Source organism: Panthera onca, chromosome B4 (assembly GCF_046562875.1).
Source record: "Panthera onca isolate mPanOnc1 chromosome B4, mPanOnc1 haplotype 2, whole genome shotgun sequence".
NCBI lineage: Eukaryota > Metazoa > Chordata > Mammalia > Carnivora > Felidae > Panthera > Panthera onca.
Window position 1 is genome coordinate 37,468,279 of NC_138345.1, and position 19,706 is coordinate 37,487,984.

Below are 19,706 nucleotides of genomic sequence, written 5' to 3' on the forward strand. Positions count from 1 at the left end.
GCTTCTTCTGGTGTCCAAAGGGCAGTTCAGTTCAGGCGAGTCTCTACAGGAACCTACACGTTCCAGCCAGGCAGTCAGCTCTCCGAGCCTGCTTAAACTAGGAGGTCCCAGAGTATCCAGAGGGGTTCTGAACCTAATTTGGGCTTAAACGAACTATAGGTAAAATGCACAGGTGTTCAGAGCTGGGGAAAGAGCAGAGCACAGTGGCTAAGGCTCCAGAGTCTAGGCTGCTGGCCAAACACTGGCTCCTCCACTCACCAGCTGTGACCTGAGGCTAACCTTTCTAGGCTTCTTTGCTCCACACGTACAAACATGGGAAGTTGGGGGGAAAAAAAAAAGGTGGGGAGGGGGATAGTAATAGTACCTTCCTCAGAGAACTGCTGCAAGCATTAAGTTCCTACCCATAAAGGTTAATACCTACAGGGGCACCTGGGTGGCTCAGTGGCTTAAGCATCCGACTCCAGCTCAGGTCATGATCTCACAGGTTAAGCCCCGCATTGGGCTCTGTGCTGACACCTCAGAGCCTGAAGGCTGCTTCAGATTCTGTGTCTCCCTCTTTCTGCCTCTCCCCTGATTGCGCTCTGTCTCTCCCTCTCTCTCAAAGATAAATAACATGAAACATAACATCTCAAAGATAAATAAACATGAAAAAAAATTTTTTTGAAAAAAAAAGGTTAATACCTACACTAGGATTAGAACAATACATGGTACATAAGTAAGCAGCTGGAGATTTTTTTTTTTTTGGCTATTATTAAGTAATAATAATACAATTATTACTGTCCTAGATTAAGAACCTATTTCATCAATTCTTGAAAGGCCCTATGATAGAATGGCACTTCTAACATATCTATGGAAAAGCCCCATATATACCATTTCTCTCAGCTTTTGAGAAATACTGAGTGGCAGAGACTTCCAGACAGCACTCCCCAGCAGAACCTGGAGAGCAGCCATTCTGTATTGCCAGTAAAATGGGGAGCTACTGCCTTTAGCCATCACCTGGCTAGCAGCAGGTGAGACATCCCCCTGTAACAATGGCCCAGGGCCAGACACCTGGTTAGAGAGCCAGCACTCTCCACTTCAAAGTGAGCTGAGGAAGTTCCTAAGGGGAAGGTCAAAGTTATCCTCCAGAAACAACTGTGAATACACTCTAACACAAAGAGAAAGGAGAACTAAGGTCCTGCAATTCTATACCTTCTACTAAGACAGCAAAAGTATTAATCAGAAAATGTTAAAAGGATGTATGACCAAATGCTTGCCTCAGTTATGAAATAAATCTAATAAAGTACCCACAATATACCTAGCTTTGAACAATGTTATTTCCTGGGGTACCATCCAAGATATCACAGTCATAAAATACATGCCAAGATAAGTAAATTCATTCATTCTAAACACCCACATTGTAGCAAGTGCTGGGCTTGATGCTGGGAAGCAGCTCCCTAAAAATCCCCACAGGCACAAACTTAATGCAGGACCTGCAGGGCATCACAGTTCTCTGCGAAGCATGGACTCCAGGTTTTAGAGTGCCCAAAATTGCAATGTTACACAAGGCACAGGGGGCACAAGGTCAGAAGGTCAGCACAACGTGGTGGAGTCATGAAAGGCTAAAAAGGTGACATGTCCAAGTTTAGTAGGCATCATGAGGACCCAAGTGGGGAGGTGGCCACCCAGGGCAGAGGCCCAGCAGGTGAGGCCTGGCATGTAACAACATGGCGACAGGAGAAAGAGCTTACCAAGTGAGATGCAGACAGGCTCAGAATGTGATGGTAGCTGAAGACACAACAAAGATATGAGGCCCTGGAATCAGAAACATCAACAACAAAGGGCTGAGAAGAGGAAGAGGATGCACGGAATGGGCAGAGGGCTGAGATGGGGACCTGAAGCCTTCAGATTAAACAGGGCAGAATAAATACATGCTCTTCTGTGTTCTTTTCTGAAACACACTAAATTTACACCAAAGGAAGAAGAGGCTTAAACCCCACAGAAAGAAAGTAGAAGAAGGGAGGGTAACAAGTTTTAGGAGAGATGAAAAGCAGAGAACTGGACGTGACAGAGTAAAGGACTGTAAGCCTAAGTGCCTGCAGAGATCTTCTCTGCAAAAGATAGGATGTGCACCCTCTGGAGGAGCTAAGCCAGGAGGGCCCCAGAGACAGCAGGTCAAGTGAAGGGTGGAGAAGAGAGTTGAAATCAAACCAGGACACTAAGCAAAAAACCATGCACCTGAAGCCACTTCCCCAGGACACCCTCGAGAATACTAACCATCAGCCTAGGACTAGAAGGCAAGAGTTTAGAGGAGACTTCTCTGGAAAAACTGGATGGCTCAAGAGAAATCACACAGACACTGATCACTGGAGGCCCCAAAAGAGAGGCCAGTTCAGTGGTCCACAGCCAGCTTGCACCACAGGCCTGTCCATCAGCCCTGTGGTAGCTTTTTCTTGAACACCAATAGAAGACAACCAAAGATCACCAGACAGTTGAGGAAAGCCTCTCAACAAAACACAGAACCAAAACTGGGGGAGGGAGGAGGCTGCATGACAAGATGATACAGGGGGGGACAAAAATTCAAAATACTGCTATAATTGATATCCTCACAAAGATATTATTTCCATGAAACAAAAACAGGATGCTATTTTTAAAAATCAAAGAATAAGAAAAGTTCTTGAATATTAAGGCTACGATAATAAAAATAAACTGAATAGAAAGACTGGACAGCAAAGTCAAAGAAATCTTAAGCAGAATTTAAAGCAAAAAGAAAACAAAACAAAACCCAACCAGGATGCCCAAAGAGATGGGCAATTAGAAGAAAACATAATTACAGAATTAACCAGCAAGTCCAAAACTCAAAGAATGGGAGTACCAGGAAGATTATCAGATGTGAGAAAATGTCTCAGAATGGAAAGATAGAAGCCTCCAGGTGGAAAGAGCCCACCAAGTGGCCAACACAAGGAACTGAACACACACATCTGACCCATCAACATGAGATTTCAGAATACAAAAGATAGAGGAGATCTTGAAAACTTTGGAGGATGAGGTGGGTCAGGTCACCACCAAGAACTGGGGTGCAGGTTGCAATGGACTTCTTAGTAGCCACAATGGAAACTAGAGAGGAAAGGGAGTAGTTGTGAGGGAAAAGTGTTCTGCAGCTAGAATTATATACCCAACCAAACTATCAGTATCAATCAAGAGAAAGGCAGATTAATACCCTTTCAGCAAGTCTCAAAATCTTACCTCCCATACAACCCTTCAGGAATGTTCTCTACCAAAACAAAGAAGATAACGAATCCAGGAAACAAGAGACTCAAACACAGAAAAAACTTAAGAATACGCACAACATGGATGAATCCCCAAAATATTATGCTGGCTGAGCATAAGAAGCTGGTCACAAAAGAGTACTTATGATATGATGCCATTTTCAAGAAATTTTAGAAAGTTAAAACTCATCTACAGAGATGGTAAATGATCACTGACTACCTGAGGCTGGGGCAGGATGTGAGGGGAGGAACAGCAGCCAGGGGTACAACAAACTTTCTGGGCTGGTGGAAATGTTTGGCATCTTCATTGTGGCAGTGGCTATATGGGGGTTTCCATCTGTCAACACTCACTGAACTTGTGGACTTACAAGGCGTGCATTTTATTGTATGTCAATTATACTTCATAATGTTGCTTTTTTTTTTTTATTCTTAAGGAGAGATGGGAAATCTTAGTACAATAGTTGTGAAGCAGATCGTAAGAACAAATGGGAGAATTTCAAGAAGGAAGTCTGCAGGGTAAAATGGAATTGGTAATTACTATAGACTGAATTATATTGCCCCCAAATTCATGTTGAAGCCCTAATCTCCCATGTGACTGTATTGGAGAAAAGGCCTTCAAGGAGTCCTAAGGACAGAGCCCTGATCCTATAGAACTGGTCTACTTATAAACGGGGAGAGACACCAAAGATCTCTCTACCACGTGAGGACACAACAAGAAGGAGGCCCTCACAAGCCAGGAAGAGTTTCCACCAGAAGCTAGAGGTTGCCCAAACCTTGATCTTGTACTTCCCAGCCTCCTGAACTGTGAAAAATAAATTTCTGTCATCTGAGCCACCCAATCTGTGGTATTTTGTTATGGCAGCTGAGGAGCCAGACTAAGCAGTAATTTTATGTATGGAATGTCCTACGGAGGCCACTGGATGGTGTGAAAGAAAGTGGTGTAGGCATATTAGCTAGACACACTTTAAAAGGCAATTATCAACCCTGGGAAAATAAAAATTATTCAAGACGAAAACCCATAATCAGAGCATACCGGCTTAGGAGAGGCTAACACTTTCCATCTAACTACAACGGGAGGATGGGGCGAGGGAAGGAAAAGAAATGGTAAGAAAGCTGCATCTTAGCTCTCACAAGAGGAAGGTACAATGATTAAATCCATAAATCAAGAAATAGCACAAAGCTTACAATTTCAAATGTGCTATGCAAGTATATTTCTTGGTAAACAGTTAAAAGAATTATAAGTACCTGCCCAAAGAACCAAGTTTAATACATTTAACTTTTTAAATGACATGCATTATTTTTGACTCATGTTTTGGGATCACTTTACACAAAAGGAGAGGGATATGTTCACCACCACCAACTGTTGCAGAATGGTCAAATAAGGACTCGAAACACCCAAGTCTATTTACCAGGAAGCCTCTGCTAATACTAAGAAACACCTCAGTGGACTGGTAGTGGACTGCTGCACTGCGTTAAGAACCTTCCGTGGGTCGAAAATGCCGAGCTCCACCGGATGACAGAGACATGGAGGACGGCCTCCAGGAGGTCGCGGCCTCACTGGGGGACCTTCACATCAATGCAGGCATCTCACCATCACACGGTGCTTTCTGAGCGGGAGGCAAGAGGCTGGGACTGCTTGCCATAGCCCTAATCCTCCTCAAGGCCACCCTCTGATAAATCCCTCTCTCATTCCAGTCCCAGAAGGAAAAACTCAGGGCCCTTTGATGGGAACCCTCAGCACTTAGTACCCTCGTTGCTAAAGACTAAACCGATAGGTTTAATCTGTGAAAAAGCCAAACTAATTTGTTTCTCAACATCAAAGCAGTTGTGTACCCAGAACAATCTGGAAAGTTTTAGTGCTACAGGTCTTGGTTTCTACTGGCATTCAAATTCTTTAGCCTAATTGTTCTCAGATTCTGGGGCTGTGTTTATTTATTTATTTTTTAAGTAGGCTTCACGCCCAGCACAGAGCCCAACACGGCTCAGCCAAACCCATGACCCCGAGACCAAGACCTGAGCTAAAATCAAGAGTCAGAGGCTCAACTGACTGAGCCACCCAGGTGCCCTTCTGTTTAACATTTTAATACAGGAAGTGACTATTACTCAGAAAGATAAACTGAGAGAACTACTTTGCCTGACGTCAAACCATGAAAATCTCTGCCTAGACTAACAAGCATGCTAGGTGGCCTCTGCAGTGTCGGAATCAGGGGTCTCTCAGGACACTTCTTAGCCCCTGATGATGCATACTTACAGTGCCAGTTGGACTCTCAAATATTCCAATCTTGCCAGCGTCCAACACCCGATAGAGCTCAGCCATGAAGTCTTTCTGGATGGAATAGGGTGTGAAGGGAAAAGGGAAATGGATGCCACCATCTTCCTGGGTTTTATTAGCCATGGTCCTAGGGGGAAAAAATAAACCTGGAAGTACTGGCTTGAAATCTAGAACAGTTCCTAAGAGCAGTTTCAATACTAGTTATGGAATTTCTCCTTAGGTTATACACTTTTTTGCCAGCAGAGACCACGTTCTCTCCATTCCAGGTATCGTCACGAAGCCATACCCAAATCATGTAATCCACTTGGTGACATTTATCAGAAATGGTTACACAGAAAGCAGCCTAGCAAAGCCCCTGAACAGAAACTGCCCTGCCATTTTACCTGGGATTATTTCGCTTTTTAGACACCCTTCTAATGCCTCCAGGAAAAGTGCACAGACTTCCTCTCAGAGACCTGTGCCCCTGATGTCGAGGATGTCACTCCTGGCTACCTCTGCAGGATGGTTCTCTCACATCTCCACAGTGCAGCCTTCGCCTGGCACAGCTGCCTCACTGAAGCCTGCTGGGAAGATCTGGAAGATCATGACGCACAGTACGTCCTTTCCGAGGCACAGGTTCACGTATACATACATATTTCACAGGTATCTTTAATGTGCTTCTTAGTTCGTCCTAGCCTCCACTTCCAGCATAAACCAGAGCCTCCTCCTAAAACTTCTCCAGCTTTAAGAAATAAAGAGTTTTCTGTCTGGTTGCAGGCTGGGAGAAGCTCTCTTCACAGGGACTAAGACCTGGTTGCCAGAGCTTCCAATACTGAGACCACAGCATTTCTTGTTCCTTGCCAGGCCAAGGTCTAAGAACTCTGCGCCTCCTTTTTCCCTCCTCTTCTGAACCAAATTTCTCTGAGATAGCTTCTCCATACCCTTTCTTCCTTCATTACCATTTGGAGGACTGACTCTTCCATCCTGGTTCCCACTCTCTTTTTGGAAGTCACTGCTCCAAACTATTGGGCAGGCCCATCTCTTCTAAATACAAATAATTATCAATCTGAAATCCACTTGCTATGTAACTGGCCTCAATAAGACTAACGACAGTGTCCATACATTTATGAAAGAAGGGTAGTTGCCATGATGTTCTTCCAGTTTAGGGACACCTAAAATGACTACAGAGGTGAAAGAACTACAAGAAAGGTGACTCTGGGGGCACCTGAGTGGCTCAGTTAAGCGTCTGACTCGGTTTCAGCTCAGGTTATTATCTCACGGTTTGTGAGACAGAACCCCACACGGGGCTCTGCATTGACGGTGTGGAGCCTGCTTGGGATTCTCCGTCTCCTCTCTCTCCCTGCCCCTCTCCCACTTATGCATGCTCTCTCTCTCAAAATAAGTAAATAAACTTAAAAAAAAAGGGGGTGACTTTTAAAAACTAGGACAAGTCAATACTGAGAGGGAGGCATGTAATCAAAAAACCATTCAGATCAGAATAAAAGAGGAAGGTATCTAACAAATTTTGATCAGTTCACAGGCCTTTTTACTACTATTATCTCAGTTAACCTGTACCACACTCTAAGGATACAGTTGCTGGATACTAATGCTTACAGAAATTAGTTTTCAAAGGCACAGCTAATAAGAGGAAAACCAGGGATCCAAACCAAGATCCATATGGCTCTTTTAGTAAGATTCGTCTGGCAAAAGATAACTAGCATAAGTAAAAGGGAGATCTACTGAAAATATACATATTGAGAAATTAAAAATTGAGACAACGTGCCAAAACCTAGAACCTAAGGCACTAGCAGAGTGTGATTTCTGCAGACCACAACTACAAAGTAGTCTGGATTCTAAGAGGGCTCCAAGAACTTCACCAGCAAGTAAACACCCATGGATTGTCCTTCTCCCACTCAGTCACATGCCACATGGAGCCACTCATTGACCTCCTCTGCTTATTCATAGCTTCTGCTTACCCAAAACCTCAGCTTGCACAGGGCCTCTTCGCACCCTCTACCTTTTAGCTCCAACTCTCAATGCCAAGGGAAAAATCTTTCCATGTTTCTTAGTTCTAAATCCCAAGAGAAAAATCTAGTCAGCACTGCCTCTCCATTTAAAATAGATCACTCACTGGTCAGCCTATAGACTGATGAGTTACCCTGCCTGATATAATCAGCTTGGGCCTCGTGCTTACTGTCCACCACTCCCTTCCACCCCTGCGTGGGAAACAATGGACATTTAGAGGACTCCCCTTACCTCCTTAAAAATGACTCCCTCCCTGGGGCGCCTGGGTGGCGCAGTCGGTTAAGCGTCCGACTTCAGCCAGGTCACGATCTCGCGGTCCGTGAGTTCGAGCCCCGCGTCAGGCTCTGGGCTGATGGCTCGGAGCCTGGAGCCTGTTTCCGATTCTGTGTCTCCCTCTCTCTCTGCCCCTCCCCTGTTCATGCTTGGTCTCTCTCTGTCCCAAAAATAAATAAAAAACGTTGAAAAAAAAATTAAAAAAAATAAAATAAAATAAAATAAAAAAAAAAAAAAAAAAATGACTCCCTCCCTATTTGGCCACCCCATGTGGGTCAAATAACACTCCCATCCAAACACACACCACCCTACTTTAAATGACTCTTTTGTCTTATTACCCTGTATTTAATTTCCTCACAGCTCTTAGCACTAGCTGAACTTATTTACAATCCTCCCCTACCAGAATATACACAGCATAAAAGGAGGAAACTTGTCTGTCTTGTTCTTCCCTGCCCCTAGCACCAGAATAGGTACTTTGGCGCCTATTAGGTATTCAAATAAATCTTGATGAAATGAATGAATAGCCAGCTTGACATGGTGGCTGTAGGTAGAGGTTTCTGTTCTTCAGAGGTGTGGGTAGAATAGTCCCCATGACTAAAATATCTAGTCCAAGGGCCCGTTAATAATTTCAAACTGTTTTCACATAACCTCACAGCAACCCTGTGTGATATTTTTATTAGCTCTATTTTATAGATGAAAACGCTGAGACTCAGAAAGATTGAGACTTGCCCAGTCACTCAGCAAGTGCTTGAACTCAAGATGTGAACCCTCATCTGCCAGATCTCCAAGCCCTTGGGCTTTATATTTCCTCCCTCTTCCTCCCACCAGGGCAAGCAGACTGAAAAGAAAGGCTTGGTTACTAAACTTCAGAATGACAACATGAAACAATACAGAAGAAAAGCAATTATTATTTCACTTCCCTGTGGGTGGTAATTATGGATCTCATTATTCCCAAAGCAGCACAAGCCAAATCACAAGTTAAAGAAGGGTTTGCATAAATCCTTGAATCATGGATTCACTAAGCGCTATTAAGGTCATTTGGTGTAACTCTGACCTCTTCAGGTTGGTTTTGTGGAGGACAACCACGACCCACACGAGTTCTCCCTAGAAATCCCCACCAGTGGCAAGGCACATGCCATACACTTATAAAGGACATAAGATACATGAAAGCCCCCAGGGACATATTAATTCTTAGAGTTCATTTCCTCGGGTACCCAATTATCACTCATTATTTACCTGTGTATAAACTATTGCTATAGACTAAATTGTGTCCCCCCAAAATTTATGTATTAAAGGCCTAACCCCCCATATAGACTGTATTTGAAGATAGGGCTTTTGGGGAAAACTGAGGTTAAACAAAATCTAAGAGTGGGGTCCTAATCCTTACTAGGAATGGTGGCCTTATAAGAAGAGGAAAGAGGGAGAGGAGCTCTCTTTCCACACCATATGAGGATAAGGAAGGAGGCCATCTGCAAGTCAGGAATAGAGCTGTCACCAAGAACCAAATATGCCAGCACCTTAGAATTCCCAGACTCTGCCACAGTGAGAAAATAAATTTCGGTTGTTTAAGCTCCCCAGCCTAAAGTATTTTATTACAGCAACCTGACACAAGTACGTTCCAGGTACTATTGTGCTGTTAGGCTCCGAAAATACTTGAACTTCACACACCTGGGAGACAACACAGCCCCAAAAGAAAAGCTTTCCTGCACCTGCTGCTAGTCCAAAGCCATAGCATGTTGCACAACGGCAATGCTCCAAGGCCGGGAGAGACAGCCTGGGCTGCAACCCCCACAGTGACACCTTGCTGGGGCCTTCTCTCTCTCTCTCTACTTGTATTTATTTCCACTTTCATGACACTTCCTCCAACAAGCTGGTCAATTCCATTCATCTCAGTCCTCTTGACTGGACTCTACTCCACCTTGATTCCTTGATGGGCAGTGGGGCGGAGCCATTAACAGTATGGGAACTGGGCTCGGGTGGCCAGGTCTGGGATCGCAGCTTATGTGAATATTCCTAAGCCTCAGTCTTCTCAGGTAACAGCACTTATTCACATGTGGTTGTAGTGACCGCTGCATAAGGCAATTTATGAAAAGCGCTTAGCACAGCCGGGCTAATCTGAAGCCCCCAGACGCGTGCTAGCTAGTCTCACTCCAAAAGCGCTTGGGGCGTCAACTACAGGTCCCACCCTCCTTGGTAGGCCCTTACCCCTCCCATTGGTTTCTAGCCTGCCAATCATGCACTGGCCCCGCCCCCCCGGTTCCAGAACGCTTTCCCGCTCCCGACTCGCCCTGCCCCTTTGCACTACAGCCCGCCGTGTTTGCGTTTCCACCAGCGCCTGCCCTCTCTCCTCTCGCTTCGCCTTCTCACACGGCACCACGCTCACCGTCTTCGCCCGAGGGACTGCTTCGCGAAGTCCAGGCCAGGGAGGAGTTGAGGAGTCTGAGCATAACGCTACGGAATTTGAATTCGCGGCGCCTCTCCCTCAACGTCGGCCTCTGGTAGGAGCGTGCTGCGTTGCCACGCCCCCGCACCACTGCGCCTGCGCACCCCTGAATTCGAAGGGGTGGGTGGGAGTTGGTCTCCTTTTGCTCCACTGCGCTTGCGCGGCAGACTCAGGGCTGGGCTTTTTTTCTGGCGCTGGGAGTCCTGGTCATGACAGACCCCTAGAGGCTGTGGTCTGAAATGCTCGCTAGGTTTTGGCCCTATCGCTTCAAAGCTCCACCTCCCTCCTCCACCTCCCTCACCCCCCACTCCTGGTATGAAGCCTCTAATTTAAGAAGCACCATTGGAGAAATAGAAGATGATAAGACATGAAGGTAAGTCGGGTCTGGTGGTAGAAGACTTTAAACAGCAAAATAGTACACTTAGACTTCATACTTGTTAAAAACAAACAAAATTCAAGTACATTTGGAGATCTAATTGGCTTTTTTAAACAGTTCTTGAATCCATAGCATCCCATCTAGGAAGCATAGGGGAGCTCCACTAAGTTAAACAAAAGAAAGGATTTTAAAGACAAAGAAGACTTTAAAAAAAAAAATGAATTTGTTAGCAAGGAATTTGTTTAGGCAAGGTTGCCCACCACCATCCCCTTCCAACTGGAGCAGGAGTATATCAGTAAATTTCCTAGTGGTTGACCAGGAAATTCCATGCTGACTAGTTAAAGGTTACAATTCCTGGAGGTTGAAACTGCAGTTAGGGCAGGTATTGAGTCTTGGTTTACTGACTTGGCCTAAGTGATGCATTTTGGGCCTGTGGTTTTCTTTTTAACATACTGTAGGCAATTTGCAAGTCACTAAAATGTTTTTAAACACAGAGGTTAAGTTGCAAAGGCAATGTCTTGGAAATATTAAACTGGAAGCAGTATGAAGGTGATGCCAGCAGGCCAGGTCCAGGGACTCGGCAGTGCTGGCGGGAAGGGGGGGGTGGCTTATTTGGAGGTTCTAGCAGGGGAACGCAGCTACTTGTATACCCTCGACCGAAGAACGGTCCTCCTCTATCGGGGAAGGTTGTCCTCTTTGACCAAGCACGCATGCAAACTGGTGGAGCCGCTCTGGAAAACAGTGTGGAGGTTCCTCAAAAAATTTAAAAATTTAAAATAGAACAACCCTATGACCCAGCAATGACACTACAAGGAATTTATCCAAAGGATACAGGAGTGCTGATTCAAAGGGGCACATGTACCCCAATGTTTATAGCAGTACTATCAACAGTAGTCAAAGTATGGAAAGAGCCCAAATGTCCATGGATGAATGGATAAAGAAGATGTGGTTTATATATACAATGGAATACTACTTGGCAATGAAAAAGAATGAAATCTTGCCATTGGTGACAACATGGATGGAACTGGAGGGTATTATGCTAAATGAAATAAGTCAGCCAGAGAAAGACATATATCATGTGTTTTCATTCATACGTGGAATTTTGAGAAACTTAACAGAAGACCATAGGGGAAGGGAAGGAAAAATAAGTTACAGAGAGGGAGGCAAACCATGAGACTTTTAAATACAGAAAACAAACTGAAGGTTGATGGGGGTGGGGAATTGGGACAGGGGGGAAAATGGATGATGGGCATTGAGGAGGGCACTTGTTTGGATGAGCACTGGGTGTTGTATGTAAGTGATGAATCACGAGAATCTACCCCTGAAGCCAAGACTACACTGTATACACTGTATGTTAGCTAAGTTGACAATAAATTATTTTTTTAAAAAATCAAACCTGAGCCAGCAGGAAATGAAAGCAGAATTTATTGAAAGTATAGAAAGAGTACAATTACAGACAAAGTGTCTGGGAGACTCAGAAAGGAAAGGAGAGAGAGTCTGGTCTATGTTTGGGGTCTGGGTTTTTATCTAGGAGTGTGGTCTGTTGTACGTGTCCTCAGGCATCCAGGAACCGGTTAGAACAAAGAGGAGGGCCCAAGTGTTATTACGTGGAGCCAGAGGGTCTTGGTGTCATGATGTCTAGTGCCAGTGGAACACATAGGATGGCTTCCTCCCGTCATTCATACCTGGTCCTTCCTTAGATGTTGTCTCTTACGAAGAAGACATACATTATTTGCACTATGAGGCATGTGTAAGGTGGGGGTGGGTGCAAGTCCTAGCAAGAATAGAAGCAGGAAAAGGAGAAAAAAGCAGATTTTTATGAAGTCCTTCAGTTTCCCTATCTCAAAGGGTGTTTGGGAGGGAGAGAGACCAGGAGCAAGCAAAGAAGCCAGGTTAGGTAGAAAAGCAGACAATGCAATAGGGACATGGACTTCAAGAGTGCCAGCGGTAGGAACGGAGGGGATGGAGGCAGTTACTGCTAGGCCATAAACCTGCATATGACCCTCTGTCTTCACCTCATCCTCACTCTATGGCTTATATACAAGATTGACACTCCTAATGTTGGACCCTGGGCTTTGTCCCAAAGGTAAAATCAAGACTGTTAGCCCTATGTAGACCACCTCTGCATTTCTTATTAAATAGCTTTAGATGGTGCCATTCACTGAATTAACTCCAAGACCTTCTTAACAAACTCCTCTCAAAACTCAAATCCAGGGAGAAAAAATTGCCTATTCACGTACAAATACGTTTTCTATAACTCAACAGTGAGAGCTGCTTAAGCCCATTATATATGCCTTTTTGCCTCTGCTGCTAATAACCTCAAAGCTACATGTGTGCTATTTTAGTTTTTCATTGACCAGCATTTTTTGATACTTTTCTTTTTCTGTTCTTATTACTTCTTGATCATTTTAAGTCCATGCTCTAGTAAGTCAGACCATCTGGATTCAGATCCCTGCTCCACTATTAACAACCTCAATGAACTTGCAAGCTGTTTAAGCACTCTGAGCCTTAGTGAGCCTCAGTTTTCTCAGCTCTAAAATGGAGATAGTGACAGAACCGACCTTACAGGATTCTTGTGAGATAAGGTGCTAAGGTACCTTGCATGCCACATTATAAAAGCTCAACAAAGGTTAGCTGTTACTAATATTAATTTAGCATTCCTGTGCTTTTTTTTTAATGTTTATTTTTTGAGAGAGAGAGAGACAGACAGAGCACAAGCAGGGGAGGGGCAGAAAGAGAGGGAGACACAGAATCCAAAGCAGGCTCCAGGCTCTGAGCTGTCAGCACAGAGCCCGACACCGGGCTCACAGGGCTCAAACTCACACAGACTGCGAGATCATGACCTGAGCCAAAGTCGGACACTTAACCCACTGAGCTACCCACCCCTACCATTCCTATGCTTTTATTTTAAGTTTCCTTAGATCCCCTGTAGATACAGCTGTGCTCTAAATCTAACAGTAAATAAATAAAATCTAATAATAAGTAAACTTGGGTCCTAAGTGTAAATCAAATTTTGAGATTTAGGCTTTTGGCAATTGGAAGTAGAGCAAAAATGAGGAGGTCAGGAGTGATGATGCATTTTGAAGGGGGGTAGGAATATTCTGTCTTTGTTATGCAGTTTGATGGGGTACACATTAGTTACATGCCATGCTGCAGGCAGAACCAGGATTTCTCAAAGGCATCTTTTTTCCAAGGTATAGCCTGGCCTTAACATTCATCCATTCAATAAATACCGACTGAGCATCAGTCCAGAAGCTGAATTATCTTAGTAAACTCAGAAAGTGTCAGATAACTGGGACGCCTGGGTGGCTCAGTCAGTTGTGCCCAACTCTTGATGTTGGCTCAGGTCATGATCTCCCTGTTCATGGGTTTGAGCCCCGCATCAGGCTCTGCACTGACAGTGTGGAGCCTTCTTGGGATTCTCTCTCTATCCCTCTCTCTCTGCCCCTCACCTCCTCATGCTCGCTCGCTCTCTCTCTCTCTCTCTCTCAAAATAAATATAAAAAAAAATGTCAGACTACAAATGCATGATCACTAAATTTACATCCATACCAATGGATTCCTTTATAACGGAGCTGTTTCCAGTGAGTGGAAGCTAATTTATCTCTTTCTATTTAGGAAGCCAATGTGAATTGGAAGATTTCTTGGTAAGCATAGAATCAGAACAAGGAAAACATAGAAATTTGAGTGAAATGTATCACCTACTTACTGGGAAAATCCCATGAAATGTGCCTGTCATCTAAGAGAAAAACTCTAGAGACCAGATTTCTCCCATCCCCAAGAATCCATGTGCCTCTCCTGGAACAGTGGAAGATGCACCCTAATATTATTTCTCTGAGCCCTAGTTTATTTGATTACTATGTCCAGTGCATATCTAGGTGTATGACTTTTCCTCATTAAGCCACACTCTCGTGGACATGGGATACACTCTGTTTCTTCACATAATAGGTTGATCTAATTCATTGGACTGAATTTATAGGCTACCCCATCAATGTTTCCATGAGGTATTCAGCAGTGTTTGAAAATGGAGGACTAGAGTTCAGGAAAGAGATAGAAGCTCGGTATATGGATTTGATCACCCCTGAGTAAAAGAACTAAAGCCTTGGTAAGTGATAAAATTTCTGAAGATGTGAACAGTTAAAATGCAGGGGGGAGGGGAGGCATTGACATGCCAAAAATGATGTCTGACCCTTACCTTATACCATATATAAAAACTAACACAAAATGGGGGCACCTGGGTGGCTCAATCAGTTGCACATCTGACTTTTGATTTCAGCTCAGGTCATGATGCCAGGTTCATGGGATCAACCCCTCCCACACTTGCTCACTCACTATCTTTAAAAAAAAAAGTTAAATTTTAACACAAAATGGATTTAAATGTAAAAGCTAAAAGTATAAAGCTCTTAGAAGAAAACAGAGGGGATTTGGATTTGGCAATGATTTCTTGGATAGGATACCAAAAGCATAGGCGCAACAGTAAAAATGGATAAATTGGACGACAATAAACATTAAAACTTCTGTGCATCAAAAGACACAATCAACAGAGTGAAAAGGCCACCTACAGAATGAGAGAAGATATTTGCAAACCATGTATCTAATAAGGGGCTAATATTTAGAATATGTAAAGAACTTCTGCAACTTAACAACAGCAAAGACAAAACAGCCCAGTTAAAAAGTGGGCAAAAGGAGGGGTGCCTGGGTGGCTCAGCTGGTTGAGCATCTGACTCTTGATTTTGGCTTAGGTCACAATTTCATGGTTTGTGAGATCGGGCCCCATGTTGGGCCCCTCAATAATAGCATGGAGCCTGCTTGGAATTCATTCTCTCTTCTCTTTTCTCTCTCTCTCTCTCTCTCAAAATAAACTTTATAAATAAGTAAAGAAATGAAGAAAGAAAGAAAGAAAAATGGGCAAAAGGATCTGAATAGACATTTTTCTGAAGAAAAGATATAGTTGGCCAACAAGCACATGAAAAAATCCTCAATATCACTCATCACAAGGGAAATGCAAACCAAAACCACAATGACATACCACCTCATACCCATTAGGATGGTTACTATAAAACACACAGGAAAATAACAAGAGTTAGTAAGGGCATGAAAAAATTGGAACCTTTGTGCACTGCTAGTGGGAATGTAAAATGGTGTAGCTACTATGGAACACAGTATGGTGGGTCCTCAAACAATTAAAAATAGAATTAGCATATGATATAGCAGTTCCACTTCTGGGTGTCTACCCAAAAGTGGTGAAAGTAGGGAGTTGAACAGGTATTTGTACACGTTTATAGCCACATTATTCACAATAGCCAAAAGGTTGAAGCAGCCTGTGTCCATCAAGAGATGAATGAACAAAATGTGGTATTTATATACAATGGAGTATTTTTCAGCCTTAAAATGAAAGGAAATTCTGACATCTGCTACAACATGGATGAACCTTGAGGACATTATAGTCAGGGTTATCCAGAGAGACAGATTCAATAGGATGCGTATAGCAAAAAATTTATTTTAAGGAATTGGCTCACAAAGTGGAGGCTTTGCAGGCCCAAAATCTGGTGAGGTAAGCCAGCAGGCAGACTGGAGACTCAGGGAAGAGTTGCAGTTCAAGTACAAAGGGTGTCTGCTGGCAGAATCTCTTGCTCTGGGAATCCATTGTTCTGTTAAGGCCTTCACCTGATTACATGCATTATGGAGAATAATCTGCTCTACTCAAAGTCCACTGATTTAAATGCTAATCTCATCTAAAAACCACCTTCACAGAAACATCCAGAATAATGTTTAATCAAATATTTGGGAACCATGGTCCATCCAAGTTAACACATAAAATTAACCATCATATCATGATAAGTGAAGTAAGCCAGTCACAAAAAGACAAATACTGTATGATTCCACTTAAAGGAGGTACCTAGAGTAGTCAAATTCATAGAGACAGAAAGTAGAATGGAAATTACCAGGGACTGAGTCGAGTGGGAAATTGGGAATTGTTGTTTACTGGGTATAGAGTTTCAGTTTTATGAGAGGAAGAGAGTTCTGGACATTGGTTGCCAACAAAGTCAACATACTTAACACTAAACCATACACTTAAAAATGGTTAATATGGTTAATCTTATGTTATATATATTTTACCACACATTTTTTAAAGAGAAGAAAACAGCAGGGAATGACCTTTAAGAAATGGCCACATTTGGGGGAAAGGAAGGTGAGAGATTGATTAACTAGAGGAGTAGAATGCAAATTAGGGCCACCACGGAGCTAAAAGAGAAAATGATCAAAAATATTGGATACAGCAAGGTCAAGAAGGACAATAATTAGAAGGAAATTCCCTGGCAACTTAATAAGGGAGAGTCAGTACAGTAGTTTGAACAAAATCACTTTGCAAGGGTTAAGAAAAGTCTAAATGATGAGAAGCCTGGAGGAGCAGAAGTGCTCCGCCCGTTCAAGGAGTCTGGAGGGGAGGAGACAAGGGGGAGATGCATGCTGGAAGGCAGAAGAAGGGGAAACCATGCAAAGGAAGACAGGGGGTGCTGATGTAAGGACCAAGTGAAAGGGCAACTCTTCCCTCTGCCATTGACCAGCTTCCTCTGCCAGGTAGCCTGATTTGGGCAAGATCTCCCCAAATACAAGACTAAGGGCCCTACAGAATCCTGATACAGACAAGGCAGCTGTCTTAGTACAGAATGGGCAGCCAGGGAGTGGTTGCAAGAATTAGAGATCATGACAGGGTTGGGGGTATCCTGAGAAGTCCAAGTTTGAAGGAAATTGCAGTGAAAGTCAGAAAGCCAAAAACAGAACGAAAAGGTAGGCCAAAGGCCAGTGGGGCAAATGCCAATACACAAAGCAGGGAAAGTCTCAGTGCTTGGGTTCAGAAGCTAAGTCAGAGTAGTGTTTCTCCTTTAAAGTTTAGTTCTTCTGCCAACTGTCACCAACCACACCTATGTCATCCCAAATTGTTGATGCTGCTCTACTCATTCAGAGGAGACTGCCTAGTGTTAATTAGGGTTCTCCAGGGAAACAGAACCAATAGGGTGTGTGTGTGTGTGTGTGTGTGTGTGTGTGTGTGTGTGTGTAGAAAGAGAAAGATTGACTTAAGGAATTGCCAATTATGGAGGCCAGCAAGTCCAATATATATAGGGTGGCCCATTAGGCTGGAGACACAGGGAAGAGCTCATGTTCCAGTTCAAGTCCAAACGTCATCTGCTGGTAGAATTCCTTCTAGCTCTCAGGAGGTCAGTTTTGTTTTGTTTTAAGTTTATTTATTTATTTTGAGAGAGAGAGAGAGAGAGAGAGAATCCTAAACAGTCTCCATGCCATCAGCATGGAGCCCCTCATAGGGCTCAGTCTCACAAACCATGAGATCATGACCTGAGCCAAAATCAAGAGTCAGATACTTCACCAGCTGAGCCACCCAGGCGTCCCAGGAATTTATTCTGTTCAGGTCTTCAACTGATGGGATGAGGCCCACCCACATTATAGAGGGCAGTCTGATTAACTTACTTACAATTGCAATGTTAATCTCATCCAAAGGCATCCTCATAGAAACATCCAGAATAATGTTTAACCAAATATCTGGGAGCTATGGCTCAACCATGTTGACACATAAAATTAACCATCATACCCAGGTAATAATTATAGCCATTAGTAAACACTTATTTATATACAAAGTACACAGCCATCTCCTTTCAGTCCATAACACCCATAAGGTAAGTTTGATATTCTCATTTTTAAATAGGAGGAAAACAGTTTTAGAAAGATTTTATCTAAAAGTTCATAAAATTCAGAAGCAATCAAAACCATTCTCATCATGGTTAACTTCAAAGAAATTAATTTAATCAATTTGACCAGAGTGGGAACTAGTTCTTTGGTCTTTCCACATCTTTCAAACTTCAAAGAACCAAGTTCCAATACCTAACTGGCATGACCTTTGTCAAAAAAAAAACAAAAAAAAAATCATTGCCCTCTTACTTTGTGCCTGGCAAACCGCTAAGCACTTCATATTCATTACCCTCTTTAATCCCTACAGCAATGTTGAAAGTTTAAGTAAATCCATCAAGATTGGGTTTTGCCGGTGACAGAAAACTCAAATAGCATTGGGTAAGACAGATAAAATTTTACCTCTAACCCTCCAACCCCCCAGATAAAGTCTGAAGGTATCCAAACTGGTAAACAGCTCTACCATCATAACTGGCCTAGGTTTTTTCTATCCTTGTGTTCTGCCATCTTCAGTAGATCACTTCCTCCTGATGATCTGTGATAGCTATTTAGCTCCAACCATCATGCCTATGTTCCAGTCACCAGGGAGACATGACAAAGATGGATGGGCCCCTGCCCTTGAAGAACATGTCTTGGAAGTCAGATATGCTACTTTCTCTTCCACCCACCTGGGTGGGTCAGACCTAGCAGCAAGGCAGGTTAGGAAACATATTCCTTTTTCTAGGCAACCAAACACACAGTTAAAAAAAAGAAGGGGAGAAAAAATACTGGAGCATCCACAGGCAGTATTATCAAGGCCATTTCTAGATGAGACGTCAGACGCACAGCAGTGAAGTGCAGAGCTCTGAGGTAGGATAAAAGAACCAGTCACTAATAATGGTTATGTGGGAGAGGGAGCAAGGATTCAAGTCTGAGTTTTAGAGTGATTTTTAAGTGTTGTTTTCTAAGTTATTTTGAGAGAGAGAAAGAGCATGAGCAGGAGAGAGGTAGAGAGAGAGAAGGATAGAGAGAATCCCAAGCAGGATCTGCACTGTCAGCACATAGCCCGATGCAGGGCTCGAACCCATGAAACTGTGAGATCATGACCTGAGCCCAAATCAAGAGCCAGATGTTTAAGTGACTGAGCCACTCAGGCACCCCAAGTGTGTGTGTGTGTTTTTTTTTAATTTAAGTAATCTCTTCACCCGACATGGGGCTTGAATTCACAACTCCAAGGTCAAGAGTCACATGCTCTTCCAACTGAGCCAGCCAGGCACCCCTAGAGTGATTTTTAAAAACAAATTAGAATGGACTCAAACTTATCCCCACAAGAATGTCACTTACTCTGTTGCAATCTGATGTGCTTTTTTAAGTGAGAGAGATGGGGCTGGTGTTACTGCCACTCCA

General features: G+C 43.4%; 1 protein-coding gene across 2 annotated transcripts in view; it reads right to left on the minus strand.

Moving 5' to 3' along the window:
• Nucleotides 1-10,293, minus strand: part of DDX11 (DEAD/H-box helicase 11) — a 40,116-nt gene extending 29,823 nt beyond the window's left edge. For both annotated transcript variants that reach the window (XM_060658729.2, XM_060658730.2), the window contains exons 1-3: nt 10,181-10,293; nt 5,904-6,093; nt 5,500-5,647 (exon numbers count right to left, since the gene is read on the minus strand). In XM_060658729.2, the coding sequence (XP_060514712.1) occupies nt 5,500-5,643 (144 nt within the window). In that variant the 5' untranslated portion in view covers nt 5,644-5,647; nt 5,904-6,093; nt 10,181-10,293. The remainder of the gene's footprint in view (nt 1-5,499; nt 5,648-5,903; nt 6,094-10,180) is intronic.
• Nucleotides 10,294-19,706: the final 9,413 nt, after the last annotated feature.